This window comes from Heloderma suspectum, chromosome 3, assembly GCF_057233095.1.
Source record: "Heloderma suspectum isolate Gila_16-S chromosome 3, 16-S_ref, whole genome shotgun sequence".
Taxonomy (NCBI): domain Eukaryota; kingdom Metazoa; phylum Chordata; class Lepidosauria; order Squamata; family Helodermatidae; genus Heloderma; species Heloderma suspectum.
Window position 1 is genome coordinate 121937264 of NC_139460.1, and position 24128 is coordinate 121961391.

General features: G+C 43.0%; 1 protein-coding gene across 1 annotated transcript in view; it reads right to left on the minus strand.

Moving 5' to 3' along the window:
* The window catches only part of GABRG3 (gamma-aminobutyric acid type A receptor subunit gamma3), a 420232-nt gene that overhangs the window by 41423 nt on the left and 354681 nt on the right, over positions 1-24128 (minus strand). The window contains exon 5 of the mRNA XM_084845522.1: positions 18118-18255. Within this exon, the coding sequence (XP_084701648.1) occupies positions 18118-18255 (138 nt within the window). The remainder of the gene's footprint in view (positions 1-18117; positions 18256-24128) is intronic.

A 24128-nucleotide genomic window follows, 5' to 3' on the forward strand; every position in this document is an offset into this window, starting at 1 on the left:
TTGGAATGCAATGATGTGTGGGGCATTAAACATTAGTAAATGATAGAATAAAGCTCTGCACTTCTTTTCAGAAAGAGGTAGTATAAAATGTAGCTAGAATTAAAAAGATGGAGGACGGCCTTGTCAAAACAAGAATCATGTAGAAGGAAACTGTAGAGCTGCACTGGATATTCTCCAGTTGAGCAACAATTTTGGTGAGGTGGTACTTTTTCTAATAAAAAAAAAACTAACAGTGAAATCTTATCAATGTCTCTGGAAAAGTTAGCCCTATTGAGCTCTACACTCCCTACTTACTCCCATGTAAGCAAGTATAGGATCGCAGCCTTAATGTGGATATTTGTCTTTGGCACCATTCCCATCCCCCTTGCTGGCTACTGCTGGTTTGGTGACATTTCCTCCCACTGGCTGCTTCTTTTTCCTTCCCAGATTAGATACATGGGTGATCCCACACAATCAGGGATCACTGGAACTGGATTCTGTCAAAATACCACATAGTCAATCAGGGGTGGCTATGAGATGATGTCACTGAGGATAACTGAGAGTGAGGACCAGTGAGGGCAATGTAAAGGAACAAGCAAACATTTTCACAAGAAGTGCAGCAAACTCCAGAAGGGGAAATTACATGAAAATAAAATGTTAGTAATTTTGACTCAGCTTTAGGAATCCCCAATATACATTATTCGATATATAAATCTGTTACCATGACCAAGGCACAGAGCAATAATGGTATGTTAAGTGAGAATAAATGTTAGAATCAAATTCCGCTTCTCCTGTAAGTATGGGTAGCACAAAATGCAGCTAGAAAATGTTTGAAGGAAATAATAGTTCTCGGCTAAGATAGAAATGTTCTTCAGATGAGTTCCAAAATGTAATGTCCAGATCTGATGAGTCCCTGCAATAAGGCAGCATTAGAGCCTCAGAAATGATTATTTAGCCTTTACCACCATTTAATGTGTGTTAGAATAGAAAACTCTATATTTGAAAAACAACAACCCACTGTTGTTTTCTATCAGTAGACAATTAAATGCTGAGCCAACTTGCTAACCAATGCCTGACTTTTAACTCTATTTCTTTCTTTAATGGTGTTACCAACTAAATATATTCCACAGTGCATGAAACGTCACTCCTTTCAAATTCCCATTAAAGGTGTACAATTGAAATGAATGCTTATTGCTGAACAGGAAAGCAAAGTATCAATTTAAACCATTTGTGTTCTAACTTAGCATAGTGTACGTTACTGGAAAACTAATGTCACAGTTAAGTCCAAATCCAAGCTCACGAAGTTTTCTCTATTAATGCAAGCAGAACTGTTAAAGCCAATGACACACTATTAGAACAAGGGCTAGATGATTTATGGTTATATTCAAAACTCTTAACTACCTTAGAGAACAGCTACTTTAGAATGGGGATGGGGAACCGCCTTGATTGGGTTAGAAAGGTGGTATAGAAATACTATCAGGGAGCAATCCAATGGAGATAGATGGCTGCCTCCAAACTTGGGAGGACAATGCAGGATGCAGGACAGGAGGAAACTTGGAGGACATCTCCAATGCAGGACAGGAGGAACGCGGAGGGGATAGTCTTCACACTCCAGCTGCCCTGCATTTGCAGCTAGATGGCCAATTTTGGCTGTCTAGCTGTGGGATGTCGGAAAGCGGGGTGAAGAGGCTGGACGACACATAGGAAGTGTCATACTGGCACTCCTGAACTCCCCGCCCTGCCCTCGGGAATGCCCCCCTTTCCCTGGCTCCACATTGCTCTTCTGAGTGCAGAGCATGGGGATAATCCACGCTGCCTACAAGGTGGCAGGGGAGAGGGTGGGGAGGCGGCTCTCCAGGAACCAACGAATCCTATGGCTGTCTAGCCGCTGTCTAGCAGTCATAGGATTGTGCCCTAAATAAATAAATATGTGGCCCTCCAGATGTTGGACTGCAATTCCCAGCACCCCTTACAATTGGCTATGCTGGCTAGGGCTGATGGCACTTGCAGTCTTACAACCTCTGGAGGGCCACAGGTTTCCCATCCCTGCCAACCATACTCCTCCCTTGTTGGGACCCTCAACAAAATATTGCAGTTATCCTTGGTGCGCATGTGTGTGTGTGTGTGCGTGTGTGTGTCTGTTACCTCAGCCTATGGCTGAGGGACTTGAAACAAAACAAAAGTCTATCTTTCTGCATGAGTAGATGGGGGACAACTGATAAATGGGAGATCTCTGCTTTTCTTTTTGCACATCAATGGATGAAAAATGAAATACATCCTATGCTTTCATGTCTTGCATGAGCAAAAGACCCGTTATTAATCAGCACTTCCTGGTGGAAAAAAAAATATGTCCTCTAATTACGCTGTGACAGGGCTGAGCGACCCCACCCCCCACCCCCAAACCTATCACATTTGCAGATGGTGAATTTGGAGAAGTGGCATTTTGGTGATATTTCATGCAGTGGAGGGCACCAACTTTTTTTTAAAAGGTTGAGCGGGAGCTAATTTGTTGGTGGTGGCAGAGACAGTGTTTTTTTCTTCTTTTTACCTGAATTGCTTTTGTCTATTTTTTAAAATGGATGTTTACTTGTATTGCTGCTCTCGCAAGCAATAGAGCTCGTCTCAGCCACTGCCTCACAACAGTTGCCATTACCCTAGCACCACCACCACAATGCCCCATAGGGTGGACAGAGGACAGTCTGTTTGAAGGGCTGTCATGTCCAATTCTAGTTTAAAGACAATGAACCATGAGAACTCTTGCCTGTCCACACAGTTAGCCCCTGGACAGCAGACTGAGCAGTCAGGCACACAGGTCACACCTGGCCATACTCCTCCACACCGTTGTGAGATTTACCGTATTTCTATCCAAATCATAATAATTATTTCTAACCTTGCTTCCATACATAGCATACGTAAATCTTTATACAAATGTTCACTCTCATTTGTCCTCTTTTTCAGGTGATGTCTTTCCTCTTTTTTGACAGTTCATCAGTAGCCACCCTACTTCAGAATGACGCTACATCATGTAGCCGTCCTTGGAACTACACTATGTCATGGCATCTCAGCATTCCAAGCGGGCATTGTGAGGAGAAGAGCTTTGCTAACTCTGCAAGCAGAAACAAAACAAAAAGGCAAAAGAAGTAAAAAAGAAGAAGAAAAGAAAAAGAAACCACCACTATGACCACCACTAACCAAGCCCCCAAACCTTTGGAAGAATTGCACTGCCCTCCCACCCCCCATGTCGAATAGAAAATTCTCAAGTGAGAACTTTTGGCTCACATTTTATTTGTGTTAAAGATCTGCACACCCCACTGGTTACAACAGGTTTATCCTAATTCACTCTTGCAACTTATTTGTATGCATGTGGGTGGGTGTGTTTTTTATAATAGCCTTGAGGCTTTTGTGGAGAAACGTGGTATTTTGTCTGGATCCAAGCAGCTCATAATTTAGACAAGGCCGAGGGCTTGTATGTGCCCAGTGGGATTTTTGACTTGCCATCCTTGAACCATAGGTTATCGCCCTTGCCGTATCAAAAACTCTTTTTGAGACATGGCTCAAGGTTGTTGTTGTTGATTTAAATGGCTTCCTTTGGTTTGCCTTGTAGCATATTTCTAATGTACTTTTTTTTCTTCAAGCATGTGTACTATTACAAAATGCATCTGAGTGAGAAAATAACAACAAAAAGCAGTAATGCTAGTCAATTTTCTAGCGTTTAATAATAACCTCTTGGAAAATGACCTTGAAGTGTCTCTAGGGGATTACTGATTTGTGGACCTGGAAGAACACTGAATTACATTTTTGAACCCTCTGTGAATATTTTAAGCTTCAGGGTTTTCCATTGCTTTTTTAATGTGTCAGCAGACTTCACTTTCTGAAGAGGGTTTCTGAATGGAAATAATAGCCAGATATTGAAGTATTTCACGTCATATATGTTCCTAAAATCTGCTTCTGAGGGTTGGACGGCCCTCTGTAACAGAATGGGATATGGCGCAGAGGGCTGCAGAAGGCAGGCGAAACTGACAAAACTCCGGTGCACCGATTAAAAGAAGTGGAGGTGCTTTCTGTGAAGACAAACCCACCAATGTTGAGGATACTCAAAATATACACTCATAAATGTGTATATGAAAGTTCTATACTGAAGAATGCTGGTAAATTCATGGCAGTCATGTGTGAGGATTTTTGCTCTAACCTCACTCTCTTCTATATATTCAGTAACTCCTGTTTGGTTGTATGAAGAGGCCCAGGGCTTAGACTTTCATGAGGAAAGACAACACAGAATAAGATCTTCAGAAGACCAAGTTCTCAGGTAATAAGTGCAGTCATCCTAGCATGGGAATCTAGTTGCAGGCTTTCATTTTATGCTGAAAGCTGATAGGCCAATTTGAATCTACATATTGCCTTTACCCACAGCTCTAGTCTGCCTAGACGTGCTAGACAGGCACAAACGCTTTGAGAGCACAATGCTTCCAGATTGACACTTGATGAGTCTATCTAGTTGGCATGTGTGGGTGGGGACAGAGGTTGAGAGACTTGTGGATCTGGCAGATTCACATCCTCTCTCCTCCCCACACAGAGTCCTGGCCCCCAAATGCCCATTTCCTCCCCGCCCATATTCATGATCCCCTACCTTGGAAGAGTGAGCCACTGTGGGGCTTTCTGTGGTGGCTGGGAGAGCTGGAGGGGGTGGAAGAACCCCTGTTCATATTTCCCCTTCCTGAGGCTGTAGCTTTGTCTATGCCCTTGGGGAGGGGACAATCCCAAGTAACCTATGCAGTCAAGGCTGGTGGCTCTGATTTTGGTGGGGCTGTAGATCCATTCTAGGTTTCAGTCAGAACAGCCAGAACTCTAAAGGAGCTATCCAGGGTGCTGAACAGCCCCCAAATAGGCATCTTGGATAGCTCCTTTAGAGTTCTGGCTGGTTCTGACCAAAACCCAGACTGAATTTACAGCCCCACCAAAATCAGAGCCACCAGCCTCCACTGATCCTGTGGCTCCACCCAGACACCACCTGAGGAGGCATTGGATTGTTTTCTGAATCATTTTAAAAGTGAACTGCTGGGGCAAAAATAATGTGGGGAGAAAAAGTAAAGGGAACCCTTACTACTTAGCTGACACCGTGAGAGCACCCCATCTTTATAATACAGCATCCCAAGTTTGAAACCTCCCCACACACGTGTGGGCGCAAGGAAGCTACTGTAATTAAATGATTTAGTAAATTTCAGTATTGAAGACTTATTTGTTCAGAGTGCTGGAGGTTTTCTTAATAGATTAAAATGTTTCCATATTTACATTTTATTACACATTCTTCTTATTTAGAACACACCAAGTATGAGAACCATATCTTAAGTAGAAATAAGATATTATAAACAACTACAGTTTTAATAAGAATGCAAATGAAGGTGGAATCCAAATATCTCAACATGTGGCACAGAAGTGCTACATTTTGCATTGCTGCAAAATGACAACCTTAAAAGCAATAGTGGCACTATTTTAACCATGCAATAGCTGTCTGCTCAGAAGAAGGCCCCATTGAGTTCAATGGGTACTCAAACTATGTGAGGGCCACAGGCATTCTGAAAAGATGAAGATGGTGGCTGGAACCTCAGCAGCAAGCCCTTAGCTGTGCCCTCCTGACAATGCTTCTTTCTTTCTTTCTTTCTTTCTTTCTTTCTCTTCCTTCCTTCCTTCCTTCCTTCCTTCCTTTTTGTAATAGAGACTGGTTCCTGCCACTGCCTGGTAAGCTTGTGGAGGAAGAGTGTGGAGCAACCATGGTACTATGGGAGAGAAAAGTGGAGCATAGGGGGAGAAAGCAGGGCAGCATCACCAGAGCAGTTGGGGTGGCCCAAGGGGCAGGGGATCCTAGATAGCACCATACCCAGGGCTCCCTCATACCTGTTAGAGTCACTACTTATCATTTTGACTCATTTATCAGAATAATCCAAGTCTGAATGCTACATCCATTGTAAAGGCCAACACTTTATGAATCAGCCCAAATTATTTTGATTAAAAGAATACTGTCCGCTGCAGTTACTGAACAGTATGATTCAATACGGTCCCATAATGCTATGCCATAATTCACTAAGAGAGGGCTACAGAATATTAGACTACTGGGAGGTTCTCAAGGAATTATACTGAACAGAATCCTTACCAAATTTGGTGTGTGTGTTTTAATAATAATATGGGAATAATAATATCCCTGCACTAAAAGAGACCTATTTGGTTCAGCTCCACTATATACATTTTAGGGACACAGAAGCTGCCTTATATCAAGTCAGACCATCTAGTTCAGTAGCTCTGTATTGTTTACACTGACTGAGTCACAGCAGCTCTCCAGGATTTCAGACAGGAGTTCTGCCTGGAGAAGCTGGGCATTTAACCTGGGGCCTTGTCCATGCAAAGCAGGTGCCCTACCACTAGGGATATCAGAGAAATCCACAGCAGAACCAATTGAGTTCGGATTTTCATGAATCTGACCCACAACTTCCGCAGCGGACTGGCTTTTCCCATGTCGGATGGATTCTACAGAGTGTTTTTTTAACTTTCCCAATTTTGTGCAAATTTTGTCTTAGAAAATTATGCAAAATAAAAAAATGTGCATTTCCCCTTAGGTTAAAGTGTGAAAATGAGCATTTGGGGGGGAATTGTGCATTTTCACACATGCAAATTTGCACAAGTGTGAATTTGTGCAAATTCGGAAACTAAAAGCTCCAATTCCTTCTATGGGAGGATGATGGAATGAAAGGCACCTGGCAATCTGCGAAACAGAGACAGGGAGGATTTTACACAATCTGCACATCCCTACCTACCACTGAGCTATACCTCCGTTTAACACTGGACCAGCATGCCAATGTTGTCTGGGTAGAATCTACCTGCCATGCCTGATGTGATAGGTAATGCCCCATGATAGAGTGCAGGAGCAAAAGGGTAATAAAGCCCAAGACAGCACATTTGACCAAGGAGCCATTTCTCATTTTCAGTTGAGTTTCCCTTGGGGAAAGAAAACCCATGAGTAAGAGTTTAAATGAGGAGAGGTTTGATAAATTCAAATTGATTTCTTACTGGGGGCTTTATAACCAGTCTATGAGATATTTTGAACTCTGCTGTGAATTCATTCAGTAAGTGCACTTCAGATATACTTGGGGAAAGAAAAAGAGACTGTAACATTGCAAGGCTGCATTATTTTAAAGCCTTGAGCTCTGTTGGCACTAAGCAATTGATCTTGTGCATTTCCAATGAGGCAGACTTGGCTAGGTTTCTTTCTAACATAAACCCATTATGTTATATTTTCTACTGCAGTGAATATATTTTATTTTAGATCAGCATTTGTGTACACAAAAGTGAGATGCTGCTGCCCTACCTTCTAATCCTTACATCAGGGTTCAGCTAAGGATGGGCAAGAAATATTGTCATTTTGCATTTTAATTTGAACTTACCTAAGTTTGCCCCCTTCATGGATCACTGCCTTGTTGTGGCGAAGGGGCTTGCATAACTCAGTGAAGCCATAAGCTATGCCATGCAGGGCCACCCAAGACAGACAGGTCATGGCAGACAGTTCTGACAAAATATGGTCCACGGGAGAAGGAAATGGCTACCCACTCCAGTATTCTTGCCAAGAAAACCCCATGGAATGTATCACAAGGCTAAAAGATATGACACCAGAAGATGAGCCCCTCAGGTCGGAAGGTGTCCAGTATACTACTGGGGAAGAGCAGAGGGAATTTCAAGTAGCGCCAGAAAGAGTGAAGAGGCTGGGCCAAAGCCGAAAGGACACTCAGCTGTGGATGTGTCTGGTGGTGAAAAGAAAGTCCGATGCTGTAAAGAACAGTATTGTTTAGGAACCGGGAATGTCAGATCAATGAATCAAGGTAAGCTGGAGGTGGTCAAACATGAGATGGCAAGACTGAACATCGACATCTTGGGAATCAGTGAACTAAAATGGACAAGCATGGGTGAATTTAATTCAGGTGACCATCATATCTACTACTGTGGGCAAGAATCCCTTAGAAGAAATGGAGTAGCACTCATAGTCAATAAGAGGGTGGGAAAAGCAGTACTGGGGTACAATCTTAAAAATGATAGAATGATCTCAGTATGAATCCAAGGCAAACCATTCAACATCACAGTAATTCAAGTCTATGCCCCAACCACTGAGGCCGAAGAAGCTGAAGTTGATCAGTTCTGTGAAGACATACAACACCTTCTAGAACTAACACCAAAAAAAGATGACCTCTTCATCATAGGGGATTGGAATGCTAAAGTAGGAGGTCAAGAAATCACCGGGATAACAGGCAAGCATGGCCTTGGTGTACAAAATGAAGCAGGACAAAGGCTAATAGAGTTTTGCCAAGAGAACACGCTGATCATAGCAAACACTCTTTTCCAATAGCACAAGAGGCGACTCTACACATGGACATCACCAGATGGTCAATATCGGAATCAGATTGATTATGTCCTTTGCAGCCAAAGATGGAGAAGCTCTATACAGTCAGTAAAAACAAGACCTGGAGCTGACTGTGGCTCAGATCATGAGCTGCTTCTTGCAAAATTTCGGCTTAAATTGAAGAACGTAGGGAAAACCACTAAACCATTCAGGTATGACCTAAATCATATCCGTTATGAATATACAGCGGAGGTGAGGAATAGATTTCAGGGATTAGACCTGATAGACAGAGTGCCTGAGGAACTATGGACGGAGGTCTGTGACACTGTTCAGGAGGCAGCAACTCAATCCATCCCAAAGAAAAAGAAATGCAAGAAAGCCAAGTGGCTGTCTGATGAGGCTTTACAAGTAGCTGAGGAAAGAAGGGAAGCGAAAAGCAAGGGAGAAAGGGGAAGATATATCCTATTGAATGCAGAGTTCCAGAGAATAGCAAGGAGAGACAAGAAGGCCTTCTTAAATGAACAATGCAAAGAAATCGAGGAAAATAATAGAATGGGAAAGACTAGAGATCTTTTCAAGAAAATCGAAGATCTCAAGGGAACGTTTTGTGCAAAGACGGGCATGATAAAGGACAATGAAGGCAGGGACCTAACAGAAGCAGATGAGATTTTTATTTTAAGGCCTTCTTCAGGTGGTTACTTATAAAAACATCTACAGAAATTCCTACAACAAATGTCTCCTACTAAAATTCACCGGTGAAGTTGCTGGGTTTTTTGCAAATAAAATCTTTGTTTCAGCATCCTGAGACATTTCTCTCCATTGTTTGGGTCCATGATATTTGCACAACCACTCTGCACTGGCACTGAATTGTACATATCTGCAGAAAATATTGTTTATACTAAGAGCACAAAATGCAGAATTTTGACTGCTCCACATACAATGTCCCAGAAACATAGTACAACCTTAAGAAAAGGCATGTGATCTGCACATTTTAAATAAACACACCCCAAAAACATTTTAATGTGCAAAAACTGGTCATATTGATTAAAAGCCAGATTGGTGCTTTCGTTAGTGGCTTATTCATGATGTATGTTGTGTGGTTTTTTTGTTTTTTTTAATAAATCAAAAATTGGCTGATCCATGTCCCAGGATAAAGAAATAATAGAAAATATGAAAGTGCCAAATGGTAAAGTAAGGCTTTTAAAAGCAATGAAGAAAATGAATCCTTAAACTCCACAAGCCATGAAAACTAAACGAAGGTATTTATTCACATTCATGAATCCCTGAATGTTTTTCATGCATATGAAATTATCATTTCAGGTCTACAGAAGAGCTTATGTGCAAAACTACTAGAATTTATATATGTAATTTATGGGGGCATGCACAAATGTATGTATGCCTTGTTAACTCAGAGAAGAAATAATAAGATAGCTTGAGTAATGCAAGCATAGAATTGATATCATTTATTTAAGAAATACAGATATACAGTCTTACTAAGCCTCCCAAAGGACTTTTACATATGACCAGTGATGCAGGTACGGGTTTGGCTACACTCCGCTTTTGCTTCCTTTAGAACCAAGAACTGAAGCATAACATGGTCGCTTTCCCCCAGAGTTCCTGTAACTGCTACTTTATCCACTAAGTCATCTCTGTTGGTTAGGATCAAGTCAAGGATAGCCAATCCTCTAGTTCCTTCCTCTACTTTCTGTAGGAGGAAGTTATCTGCCACACAAGTCAAGAAATGGTGGAGCTGGGTATGTGTTGCAGCAAAGCTATGCAGATCCACCAAGGGCCTGTCATAGAGATGTTCTCCCCTATCATTTACAATAAGGTATTTAAAAAACAAAAGAAAGGACAAAGCCCACACCACCGGGGGGGGGGTAGTGCCCCCACTTTACATCCTGGCTGGTTTGGGATGTGGCAGTGGGTCAAAAACTCCACTCTTCCACAACCTCAGATAGCATTGCTTTCCCTGGTTGCAATCTTATGCACACTTTCCCATAAGTAAGCCCCATTGAACAAAGTGGACTTTATGTCTGAATAAATATGCATAGGCTTGTGCAAATAGTCTCAATTTACTTTTCCCAGATTGGAGCCAAATTGAATCAAACTGAGATCTCAAATAATCTATAAATAAAAGAACAGATGGACATCCAAGTGTGGTCACCCACCTCCCATTTTAGTCTTTGTCAGTTAGGGCTTCAGATAGGGGTTGGAGAACCCGTGTTTTTCAAACTTGCCTAAATTCTCTGAAAATCCCTTTGAAGCTCATTTTGGCTCACTCCTATTTTCATTTTTTGACCTGTTTTTTGGCTCTTTTGAATGGGGAAAGTGTATATGTCTGTGTGCATTTTTCAACTGTGAACACCCTTTCTACATTGAATAAAGCATAAAAATGCATATATGTATTTTAAATGCACATTTCAAAGTGCATTTTTTTTAAATACTCATTTTTTTAACACCATCACAAATACGGGAATTTGGTAATATTTCTTGACAAAAGCACTTCCTGATCACGTTCATTCCCGTTCGGGATTGCAAATGGGTCATTTTTGCATGATTTGTGAACAGGAACAAAATTCTCGTACATCCCTAGTTTCAGAAGATAGATAGATGATAGATAGATAGATAGATAGATAGATTATTGCAACTATGAAGATGGATATTCATGCAGTAAACTCTCGGTTAAGGGTGGTCATCACTAGCCATGGAGAAGCCAACCTGTGAAGTGGCCATAAATACAGGTACTCCTGAGTAGGGATGGAAGGACTCACCTGTGCCTGCTGAGTCATTGCTGCTACCCGCCCCAGCTCACCAGACTGTGCGATCCCTGGAGGGCTTGGAGAGGGAACTGGGAGCATCCTGTGGCTGCCCACTCCTCACTGCAAGCCACCATTTTAATGCAAGATGGAGGCTCCATAATTTCTGTACATTTAATTTTGCACAAAATGGTGGCTGTACAGAGCCATCTCCACAACATTAGAGGAGTAAAGTGCCCCTTTACGCCTCTAATGTTGCAGAGATGGCTCTGTATGGCCACCATTTTGCATAACATTAAATATACAGAAATTACAGAGCCCCCATCTTGCATAAAAATGGCGGCTTGCAGTGAGGAGTGGGCGGCCACAGGGTGCTCCCAGACCATATGGTGCTCAACAAGTGTGCACATGAGTGCCCCACGGCTTGGCGAGCAGGACCAGGGGACTGGACGCGGGGGAGTCTGCCGGACTGCCGGTCTTAGTTGGGCGCTTGTGACATCCCTACCCTTGAGGGATAAGATGGTACTGCCAGTGATGCAGCCCAAGCCGCAATTTATAACCCAGGGGTGGGCCAGATCCTCCCCTGAAGCCTTACCACCATCTGAGCCAATCTGCACCCTGATTGGCTCTCATGGGGGAGGCCTGGACCAGTCATCCAGACTGCTTGGAATGCTGAGGTGAGAGGCCTTAAATGTTGCTCGCCAGCACAAATCAGGGCTTCCAGGTAGGTCAGGATCTTTTCCTTACATGCGGCCTATAATAGGAAGGAGGAGAATACCGCCTGCTCCCTAAATGGCATCCCTACTTTCCAAGCACTGGACCTGATGCTGATATCCATACCTAGCCCAACTGCCATGTCAGAAACATATTGTTACATTCAAGAATTTGCATTTGCTCATAAAATATTAGAACTTGTCTCTTTTAATAATCTTGGCTTCATTTGTTAGTGCTCACTTGAACTGAACCATCTAATCACAAGATTTAGTAACATGGAAATCTTTAGTAAAGATTTAGGTCTTTAGGAAATGGTCTTTAGCCATGACAATGCGTTACTGATGTGAACTGTTGCGCCATAAATCACTGAGTTGCAAATCAGCATTTTGTTCTTTCTGTACAGTGTGTCCCAATACAGGGTGTGGGGAGGGGGGAACTTGATCCGTTTAATTTCATTTTTTAAGAATTCATCACTTCATATTAAAGTAGCAGATCGTTACTGGCAAGTCATGGCTGTAGGACTTGCCATGATGTATTGATCCATCTAGAATACTTCAGAGTCATTTAAAACTTTTAGATGGCGCTTAGCTTGTGAGAGATTTTTAATCTATCAAGTGCTGCAGATATTAATTACATAACATTATGTTTAACTCCTAGGTGTTATTCACAAAGATGGTGGGGGCATTCTTTCTCTGTTCAGATGTCCTGCCCACAGTCATAGGAAGAAAAAGCAACTTCTGAACTGCCTATGTAAACCATAGCCATACCTTTCTGAGATATTAACTGTGGCTGTGACTTTTTTTTTATGTTGTTTAAATCAGAGCAGTTGTTACCAAATACAAAATTTATTTATGTACTTCTGGTTCACACAATACGGTTTCCACCTGAGCACATATCTGGAGATAGTTCTTGTGGAAAGAAGAAAGTTCAAAATTGTGAACTGGACATAGCAATGCATACTCTTATGGGCACACAATGTTAGTAACTCAGGATGTACTCTCCAAATGCTACTAAGCTTCCCTGAACTGTTATTATTCATTCATAAAGCACGTCAGGCAACAAGGGTAGTAGCAGTGGTGAGCTGAATATTGGAGACAGCAAAGCAGCAACAAAGAACAGGTTGAATTTTAGTTAAAATGTGGACAAGAGGAGGTTTAAATTAAGGACTTCAAAAGGGTGAAACTCTGTATGTATACTTCCTATGGCCAGTGAAAGAGCTGGAGATTAGAGGAGGTATGTGGCAAGATATGGAAAATCAAATTTATGCTAGGGTGGCCAGGTGTCCTCTTTTACAGAGGACAGTCCTCTATTTGACGGGCTGCTGGAGGTTCATCCTCAGTTTGAAGGTGTCCTCTGTTTGAAGGGCTGCCCTGATATGCCAATACTGAACCATAAGAACTGTTGCCCACCAACAGCAACTGGCCAGCAGACGGAGCAGGCGGGCGTACAGGTCACTTGGTCTTCCATACTATGATGAGATGTACTGTATTACCAGTTCAATAATAATTTCTACATTTGCATCTATCCATATAAATTAGCATGTGCAAATATTATGCATATCACTATCAGCTGTGGTCCCCTTTTCTGGTTATGCATTTCCTCTTTTGGGATGATTCATAAGCGGCCACCCCAGCTTGTGCACAAAATATGTAGAACAGCAAGCAACACAGATTTTCAGAGCAAAGGCTATATTTGGTGCTCATGCCTGGCAGTTTGGAAAGAAGCATACTACTGATGGGCAAGAGCACACCTAATTTTTTTGCCCGGGGGTGGGGGTGGGCTTCCAAAGCCATTCCTCCCCTTCTCACAGGCAGCCATCCTGCAGCCATAATGGTCTGAGTGAAGCACCATCCTCTCTTGGCAGAGGTAGGACGGGCAGTCTGGGAGAGTGTGACATCTCCTTTTTCCTCTCACTTCTGAGTTGGTTTAAGAAACATTCTATGACACAGGGGGCAGGGGGGAAGTGTCTCTTTCTAACCCAGAGAATTAGGGTGCAATCCTACGCATGTTTAGACAGAGAAAAGGCCTACAACTCCCAGCATGCTGGCTGGGGCATGCTGGGAGTTGTAGGCCTTTTCTCTGTCTAAACATGCGTAAGATTGCACCCTTAAGCACTCAACCTTTTAGACAGAGTGGACCCCCTTCCCCCTCAAATCAATTCTGGTTTCTACACTGGTCAACAATCCAGGGATGCCCAGGCGTACTCCTGTAATGATCAGACAAGACAACTGTTTTCTTTGGAATTAAAATGAGTTCCATTAGGCTTAAATTAAAGTCCACTGATAAGGGCATTTGGGAAAAAAGCATTGATTAGCTGTTAGGCTTTCCAAGCCTTTAAAGCATTATGGAAAACAAAACCGCCACTGATACCTGGACAAAAGATTAAGTGGTCATGGAAATATCTTATTTCATTAGACTAGCTAATTCATTCTGTTAGAAGAAATGATCAACAATCTTGATGCTCACTGAATGACAGACACATAAAAAGCAAATTAGTATGTATTTGGGTTCCTTGCCAGAGGCAAAAAGGTGAGATATAAATGTAATAAATAAATAAAAGGAATGAAATGCATAGAAATGGAAAACACAATTAGTTGCAGAGGTGGATTTTGTCACTTTGTCAGTGGTAAACCTTCACAAGACTGGAGCCCTTGTTCTGCCTAAGAAAGAAACTATTCAAAGTTTCCAGATTATACAGTCTAGGGAATGGGGGCTAATTTTTGTGACACCAACAAATATAGGGTAAAATCATGAAGGGTGGGTAGATGGCAGCTCTATTCTTGAAAACCTTTTGTGCCAGAATGGCATATCTTTAGCTCTACCCTGTATATATCATTTTAAATGCAAACAGCATTTTATGTTTGCGCTGATGAAGAGCTGCACTTGAAATGTATAGGACATTTAGGGTTGGATCCAAACTTAGTCACATAGACCTACTGAAATCATTTCAACAAGTAAATCATGACTAACTTAAGAAGGGATGGGTGAAAATGTGATCCTCAAGCTCATTGAGGTTCTACGAATTCCTCCTTGAAGCTTGATTCACTTTATTAGCTTTCCTGAACATGAGCATCTGTTTTTTTTCGATCAGGAAAAATGTGCATTTTGTTGGGGGAAAATGTGCATTTTTAAAAATGCACATTTTCCCCAGTCGAAACTGCTCATTCCCCCCCGCCATAGGTGGAAGCATAAAAATGCAGGGGGGGAGACTTTGCACTTGTCCAAGTGTGCAGTTCCGTACATGTGCATTTTCAGAAGTGTGCAAGTGTGCACTTTCAAATTCCCTGAGAATCATGCTCCTGTTCATGTTTGCATTCAGACTTGCACACAGGACATGTCTGCATGATTTGCAAACAGAAATGAAATTCTCATACAGAGCTAAAGTTAAGCTGACCTGCTTGGCCAGTGTGACCATCGTCAGAAGCCCTCCTGGTTCAGCCATGTCCTGCAGATGTCCATCTGCCAACAACCAGGACGAAGGCATTTTCCGCGGTGGCACCCCCACTCTTGGTTACCCTCCCACAAGAAATAAAACATGCGCCAACTGTGGTGCAGTTCAAGTGCATGCTGAAGACCTTTTTATTCACCTCAGAGTCTGATGATTTGTGATGCTTGTCAATTTGATTCTTTTTTTCTTGATGGTCATTGCTTATTTTTAGTATGTTTTAGTTATTTTGTATATTTATAGTATGGTGTTACTGCTGTGCGCTGCCTGGATATGCTTTACATGACAAGTGGTATAGAAAAGTTTTCAATAAATAAATAAATACACCCTTACTGTTTTAATACCTCTTTTGATAATATATGCAGCTTCGTTCTTCTGTAATATTTCTTGGTGGTGCTGGGATAGCCCATTTAAGTTTGCTCATGGCCAAAGAATCTCTAACCATTTATTTTAAAATATTGCTTTGCGCCTGTCATTACGATGGCTCACCAATGCTCCAACTTTGCCAGGGCCATTCAGGCATCCTTGTGCAACTCACGCTACATGCCGCACTGCTGGCAAGCATCAGTAAAGGTCTGCTGCTGCACCAGCTCTAGAGCGAGGGTTGGATTCCGGTGCTCGTACAATGGCACATATTGCAATGTCGTACCAACGTCAGGGTTTTAATGAATAGTTAGATGGGTCTATTAATCTGTGCACCATATTTTCAGAAACCATGCAACGAATGGTAGGGTGACCGCACATTGCCAAAACAGAGGACAAAATATTTTCATAACATTTGCATATGTAAATGTATATGCACGGATTTTGAAATAATAACTATTATTTAAATATTTTATTTAGTTATTTATTACATTTATATCCGGCCTTTTTTCCTCCTTAAGGAACCCCAAGTGGCATACATAATCGTCCTCTTCCTCCATTTTATCCTTACAACAACAACTCTGTGAAGTGGGTTTGGCTGAGAGTCTGTGACTGGCCCAAAGTCACCCAGTGAGCTTTCATTGCCAAGTGGGGACTAGAACCCGGATCTCCCGCCTCCCAGTCCAACACTCTAGCCACTACACCACACTGGTGTATTATAACCCTATTAAATAGGAATATAATACATCTCACCATAGTGGAGAAGACTGACCACATGACTTATGTGCTTGTTAAGTCTTCTGTCTAGGTGCTAAATGTGGATGGACCCTTGTTCTCCCTCTTTATGTTTCTTTGACTTTAAATCAGACTTGGATTGGACAGCCCATCAAAGAGAGGACTGCCAGCTCTCCAAAATGGAGGACTGTCCACTGTAAAGTAGGACTCTTGGCCATCCTAATGGATGCCATCCTAATGGCCTTGATCCAAGTATGTTCTTACACAGCAATAGACAGTGTATGAGAATCCAAACTCTCCTTCCACGGAACAGATGGTCAGCACTGTCACACTGACAACATAGGGATGTTAGAATTGCCTTGCTGGATCAGACCAGCATCCATCTAGTCCAGGATTCAGTTCCAATAGCAGCCAGCCAGATGCCTTTGGAAGCTCACACATAGGACATGAAGGTGGTTGCCATCCCCAGCATCTGGTTATCACAGCAGGGTGCTTCTGCAAATGAAGGCTCATTCCATTTTGCTATCACAAGTGATGGGTAGATCCCCATGGGTTTATCCAACCCTTTAAAAACAACACAACACTAAGGCCACAGCCTGTGGTAGTCAGTCCTATAAGCAACCTATTCTATGGAGAAATACTTCCTCTTATCAGTTCTGAACCTACTGCCCATGAACTTAATTGGGTGAACCCTCCCCCTCTTGTATTATTATGAGAGCCGGAGAAAAATGTCTCTCTATTCAATCAGTACACACCAATCAGTCGATCAGTTTTATAAACCTCTATCATGTTCCACCTTAGTCATCTTTTTTCTAAATAAAACAGTTCCAGTCGCCTTAGCGTTGGTTATTATAGGTGGCCCCTTTTGCTACCTCTTCCAGTTCTATGATATCCTTTTTGATCTAACATGATCAGAACAATACACTGTGGGTTGGATCCAGATTTAGGTGGATGCAACTGGGGTGGCAGAAGCAAACTTCTATGACCCCTCCTCCCCACAGCAGCCCCTCCAGCCCCCTGAAAATTCTACACAGAGGGTCAGGGGACCTGCTGAATGGGGTGAGCTGTGGTGTAGGGAGAAAGGGGGGATCTCTCAAAAGGTGCAAAGGCACCTTCTATGAGCAGAGCCTTCAAACAACAGAGGTCAGATCCTCAATCCAACCCATTCTTCTAAATGTGACCTCACTATACAAGTATAATGCCTTTTCTGATTTATAATCTATTTTCTAATAATTGCTAGCAATGAATTTTCTTCTTCTTCTTCTTCTTCTTCTTCTTCTTCTTCTTCTTCTTCTTCCTCCTCCTCCTCCTCCTCCTCCTCCTCCTCCTCCTGCCACACCACACAGGCTTGACATTTCCTGTGACCTTTTGACCACAATTCCAAGATCTCTTTCCTGGGTAGTCAAAGCCAATATACATTCCATCATATCCATGTGAAGTTTATAGATCTTGGCTCCACTTTGCATGCATTGACTTACTTAAACTGATAAAAATGGTTTGTGTATTACACTGAGGTGCTCATCACGTGTTGAGGGTAGGAGGAAAGGGTGCCTGGACTTGGTCTCCTCCTCCTGTCTCCTGTGCAGCTATTATTTACATGAATTTACATAGGCAGTGAAAATCCACACTCTAGATTGTGGTGATAATCTTGCCCTGTGTTTACAAGTTTTCTTGCTGCAGAAATAGCTGTACCAAATCCCTAAATCTTCAGAAGAGATCATTCCTTTTTATGGTATACCTACCTGCTGATGTTTGCACAATATCAGAGGTATTTCTGAGACCCATGAAGTCAAACTGATAGAGTCTCCAAGATTTCTGGTCTGCAGCTTCTACTGAGTTTTTTCTCCATCTGTAAATCATTTCTTCTTGAGGATAGCCATCTGTAAATTAAAAGTCTTTATCAAATACATGGTAAGCATTTGACAGTGTTAAACATTTACATTCATTTGTATTCAGAGTTTTAATGTAACTCAGTGAAATAAAGTGTAATAGCTTAGGAGAACAGATTCAATGGCTCTTCAATAAAAAATAAGTTATATGTCAAAATCCATAGTACCCTATAGAGATGAAGGATTTGTTTTATTTATTTTAAAAACCATTATGGTGAGGAAGAACATTTGAATAGACTTCACTCCTATGATACCAGAGTTGCCAGTTTGTTATGACAGTTCAGTCACTAGAGATGCTAGCTTCTGATGTTCTCAGCCAAATTTCTACCTGGATTTTATTTTGAATTACTTGGTCTGGTTTGTTCAAGTGGAAACAATGGGTTGGATCCAGACTTACTCATAGTTAGATTAGCCCCATTGAAAGTAATGGGACTTAAGTTAGCCATGACTAACTGAAGTCCCATTAATTTCAATGGGTCCAATGCAATGTGTTAGGAATGCCTTGTACAGAGCACTGTGCAAATGCATGGTTTACTGCAGCTTTTAGTTCATTCATGTCTTCCCCCCTACATAATGTCTCCCCCCCCCCCGCATTACCACAATTTCATACTGCTTGCTATGGACAGTGATACTTGCCTGTAGACTTTGCCATTCCATAGGTGGCAATAGGATCTGGACACATGTTTTTCTCAGTAACAGCACTATTGCTTAAGCATTAGGAAATGGACAAGAAGTGGAACATATTGCAGCTTCTTTTACCAACTGTAGAATGTTCTTTATAAGAGAATGCTGTTTTGTTTTTAAATCTGGTGCATTTGAACATCTTTAAAAACTGAAAGAGGAACTTTGGCTCAGGGGATATTCCATCCACATTCTGCTATGTCAGAAATGTACTGGACTGCCAACTTGGACAGAGTAGATAATAAACATATTTGGATTTGAAAGCCACTCCTGGTGAGTTGAGGAGGGTACCAGTATATTAAAAATAATATACTGTTACATGCTCAGAGATGGTACTGAGATGGTACACGGGCAGCAGGGCGCTCTTGTATTCGTGGTCTGCTTGTCGTTTCCTGGTTGACAGCTGGTTGGCCACTGTTTGAACAGAATGCTCGACTAAATGGACCCTTGGTCTGATCCAGCAGGACTCTTCTAATGTTCTTCTGTTCTTCATGAACCTGCCCATGTAAGATCATTATTGGAGGCCCTAAGATCTGTAAGGTTGGTGGCCACTAGAGACAGGGCCTTCTCCATGGTGACTCCTGCTCTGTGGAACTCCCTCCCAAGAGATATATGGCTTGCCCCATCTGTTGCTGTTTCAAGAGGATTTTTAAAATGTATTTGTTTTCTTCAGCTTTCAGATTAAGGTTTCTGTTGCTGCTTTTGCTACTGTTTCATTTTATTATTATTTTTATTAATTTGTGATTTTATTAATTTGTTCTTAATATAGAATTGTATGATTTATATTGTAAGCTATCTTGCGAAGACTGTAGTCTTCTAAGGGAGCAATCCTATGGCCGCTAGTCAGTGGCTAGACGGCCATAGGATATCTTGTTTTCTGGGAACCGACCTTGGAGCCCACGCTCTGAGGTCAGTTCCCAGAGAACTGACCTACCCCCACTTCCGCGCTGCCTCCAAGGCAGTGTGGAACAGCCCCGTCCTCCACGTTTGCGAGAGGAGCGTAGAGCGGCCGAAAAGGGGCATGTCTGAGGGTGTTCTGGGGCAGGGAGGGCAGAAATGCCTGTACAACACATTCAATGTGACATACGGCAGCCTCCTCCCCCGCTCTGCCCTCCCGCGGCTAGACAGCTGAAAGAGGCCATTTGGCCAAAAATGCAGGGCAGCAGGAGCACAGGGGGAACGATCCCCTCTGTGCTTCTCCTGCCCTGCACTGGATAGGTGGTCACCTCCAAGTTCGGAGGCGGCCACCTATCTGCATAGGATTGCACCCTAAGGCAGCTAAGAAACACATTAAGTAAATAATGCATGCATGATGTCTGTCATTCTTGGAATATTGGTATCCTTATGGAATTCTGGTACAAAGCATTCTGAGAGAGCATGAAAGAGTCTAGCTCTTATGCCTTTCACATATAATCTGTTTATCAGTGACATTGATGAGAAGGAAGCAAATTTGGACCCCTCGTTAGTTAAATAGATTGTGGTAATAATTCACTGGGCTTTAAGAGCGGGGGCAGTATAGTGGCTGAGGCTGCACATTTACCTGGGAGTATGTAAGAGACTGAGATATGAATCAAGTTTGAGCTTTGCCCCTGCCATGAACTCACCGAGTGGCTTTATGCAAGCCACTTTCTTTCAGCCTCAGTCCCCCACTCCTGTCTGTTATATGGTGGATAATACTTCTGACTTTCCTTACAGCAGAAGCAGGCAACTTTTGGGGACCATGAGCCCATTTGGCAATTTGAGAAGCTGTCCTGGCATCAGCACAAAATGGCTGCCTTGGGAAGCATGGAAAAGGACAAGTAACCTTCCCCAAAAGACTGAGTACAAGGCAGAGGTGGGGGTCTGAGCCCCAATACACTAAACAACTCTTTTGAATCTACCATTTTTAGCACCAACAGAAACCTATTTCACAGCAATCCCAGCTGCTGGGAAGAAAATGTGTCATTTTTTAAAATGACTCCCTCTAAGGGCATCTTGGTGGGTGTCAAGAAAGGTGTCAGGCACATTGGTGCCCACAGGCACCATGTTGCTTTCCCCTGTCTTACAGGGTTGTTGTAAGGACTACAACTCAATAAGGCATGTGAAGCACTTTGAACACTTAAAAGCACTATACAACTTCGGCTGCTGCTGCTGAACTGCTCATCTGTTCAGAGTATTTGCTACACAGCTACCTGCCTGGTAGTTGCATTTTGTTTGCAGTCCATTCCATTCTGGTGGAGCACATGATCTCCCTGGCTCAAACACTGGCATTCCCCATTAAAGGGGACTTGAACGGCAGAGCTGGGAAAGGCGCCTGTTTGAGAGCTTGGAGACACACGTCCTGTTTGAGTAGACAGTGATAGGAAAGATGGACCTAATGGTTTGATTCAATAATTAGCAATGGAAGAATCTCTCAGTTTTGCTTTCTCCCACATTCAATTTTTTTTTAAAATCTCCAATTATTTCTGCCCTTTTTACAGAGAAATTTGTGAATGTTGATACATTCGTACCAAATAAGAAACCAAATGGAATTCTCACCCAGCTGCACTGGCCATATGCAATGGTTACACCTGTTTCCAGCATGGAGAAGACCGTGTTGAACCTGCCTGCCATGAAGCTGTTAAAGAAGAAACTGTCAGGAAAAAAAAGAGGTGGCGGCAACCCTAACTGAGCACCACAAACATGTCTGAATACACAGGAATTCAAACCCAGACCTTTGAGTGGTAAGCGGTCAAAGCCCTCAGCCTGGATATATGAATCTTTCAGTTTTGCTTTCTCCCACATTTGCATTAAAAAAAATCTCAAGTTATTTTTGTCCCATTTATGAAGAATCTGCAAATTTTCGTAAGTTCTAATAGATGAAAGAAAGAAAGAAAGAAAGAAAGAAAGAAAGAAAGAAACTGAACAACATTATCACCCCTCCCTATTCAATATAAGGCAGCTTTGTATGGGGTTGTTGTGAGGACTATCAAAGACTTCAAAGGTTTCTGCACATTCAAAATGCTATATAAACCATTCATATTGTTTAAAAAGAATATTTCATTTATTGCACTTATATCCCATATTTTCATGGAAGTCCAGGGATTGGCTTTCCAGGTTTCTGATTAGGTCTGCACCTGCTCCGCTTTAGCAATAATACACAACTAGACGCTCTCAGACCACTAGCTGGGTCCTATGAATGGTTAATAGTTGCATATTACTGTAAACTTCAAACAGACTGGTTTATTTCTCCCATTCTGATTTCAGGACCTGGAGACACCCCCATTCTCAATCCAAGACTGAGGACAACTTACTAGGGATGTGCACCGCTTCAGTCCGAAGCCTGAGCTCCGGGTCAAAGAGGGGTGGCTCAGGCCACTGTGGGCCACCTCCGAGTCAAGGCAGAGGGGGCATGAAGTGGCCCCAAGCAAATTGGGTTGCTCAGAAGTGCTCTGGTGCTCTTTGGTGCGATCCAGAGGCCCAGCTGCCATGCTGCCACCCAGTCCCCAGCTCCTTACCTGGGTCCTCTGGACACGCGCTGGCAGCTGTCTTGTTGTTCCAGAGGGAGGAGCCATTTTTAAAATGGTGACTCCCTGTATTTCTGGAAATACAGGGAGTTGCCATTTTAAAAATGGCTCCCCCCATTCCCCATAACAGTAAGATGGCTGCCGGCACACATCCAGAGGGCCTAGGTGGTGGCAGCAGCTCCCCTGGTGGCACTGGCAGAGCTCGCCCTCATTGAGAGCTGCTTCCCCTGGCCTGACTCAAGCCTTCATAGGCTTCTCGCAAGCAAGGAACCCACAAAGGCTTGAACAGAGGCAGGAGTTATCCTCCAACCAGGCACCCTCCCCTCCTTGCAAGGAAGGGAGAGGGCGCAGTTAAGAGGGCAACTCCTGCTTTTGCCGCTTGACTGAAGCCTTCACGGACTCCTCACAAGCAGGGAACCCGTGAAGGCTTGAGCAGAGGAAGGAGTCATCCTCCAGCCAGGCACCCTCCCCTCCTTGCAAGGAAGGGAGAGTGCGCAGTTGGAAGGTGACTCATGCCCTTGTGCCTGTCCAGTCTGCATGGTCTCCTTCCGTGCAAGAAAGGAGGCCATGCAGGCATGATAGGCAACCAGTGCCTCCCGCCAATTGCCTGTTCTTCCCACCTTGCAAAGAGGGCAGAACAGGCAGTTGGCAGACTGTGATGGGCAGCACCTTCCCCAGCAACCCCACCCCCGGCAGTGGCAGCGGTGGCTCCACTGGTGGTGGCACCCCCCCCCCCAGAACAAGGGCCCAGGTAAGGAGCTGGGGGCTGAGTGGCATGTTGGGGGGGGGCTGGATGGCATATTGGGGGGGGGCAAAGTAGGATTTGGATGTCCGAATCCCGCTTCAGCTTCGTAGGCCAAGGCGAGTTGGGGGGGAGGGCGAATCAGCTCGAGCTGAATCGGGCCCACTCAGAAGCCCTGAAGCAGCTCCTGAGTCAGATCGGGGGTCCATGCACAGTCCTACAACTTACTGCCTCAATGACATATCCAAGCTGCAGAAACACTTCTAGAGTTTCATCGTTTATAGGCTGCACCTCTATAATAACAATTATTATTATTACCATCACCATCTTTTATCTTCTTTTAAACAGAATTATTCATGATAACATTCTTCCGAACTCTTGCTTTATTTAATTAATCCATTTTCTCAAGTTGCTGTACAGCACCAAAGATGCCCATAAGACATTAATTTGTGATCTCTTAAAATTATTTATAAGTGTCTTTGGAGTGCAGCTTTCATTCATTTTCAATCAGTGTCACAGAGTCACAGTTATCATAGAAGATTTCATGCAAGTGAATGGAAAACATTTATAGTTTATGGTCTAATGACTGGCAAGAAGGCGAAGAGGATAATTTACTGTACTGCCAGACAGAACATTATAGGACGGGTGTAGGAAGTTTGAAATGATTTCTAACTGGTCTTAGAATCACAGGGTTGGAAGAGACCTCAAAGGTCGTGTAATCCAACTTCTTCCACTACAACACTCCAGGTAAGTAGCCATCCAGCCTCCGCTTAAAAAACCTCTAATGAAGGAGAGTCTAGCATCTTATGAGGCAAATAGCTTGTACCATCAGGATGTTCCTCCTAATGTTTAGTCAAAATCCCCTTTCTTTACATTTGAGCCCATTGGTTTAGGTTTTACCCTCTGGAGCATCAGAGAACCCATTCACTCCACAGGAACTTGATATCCAGGCTCCT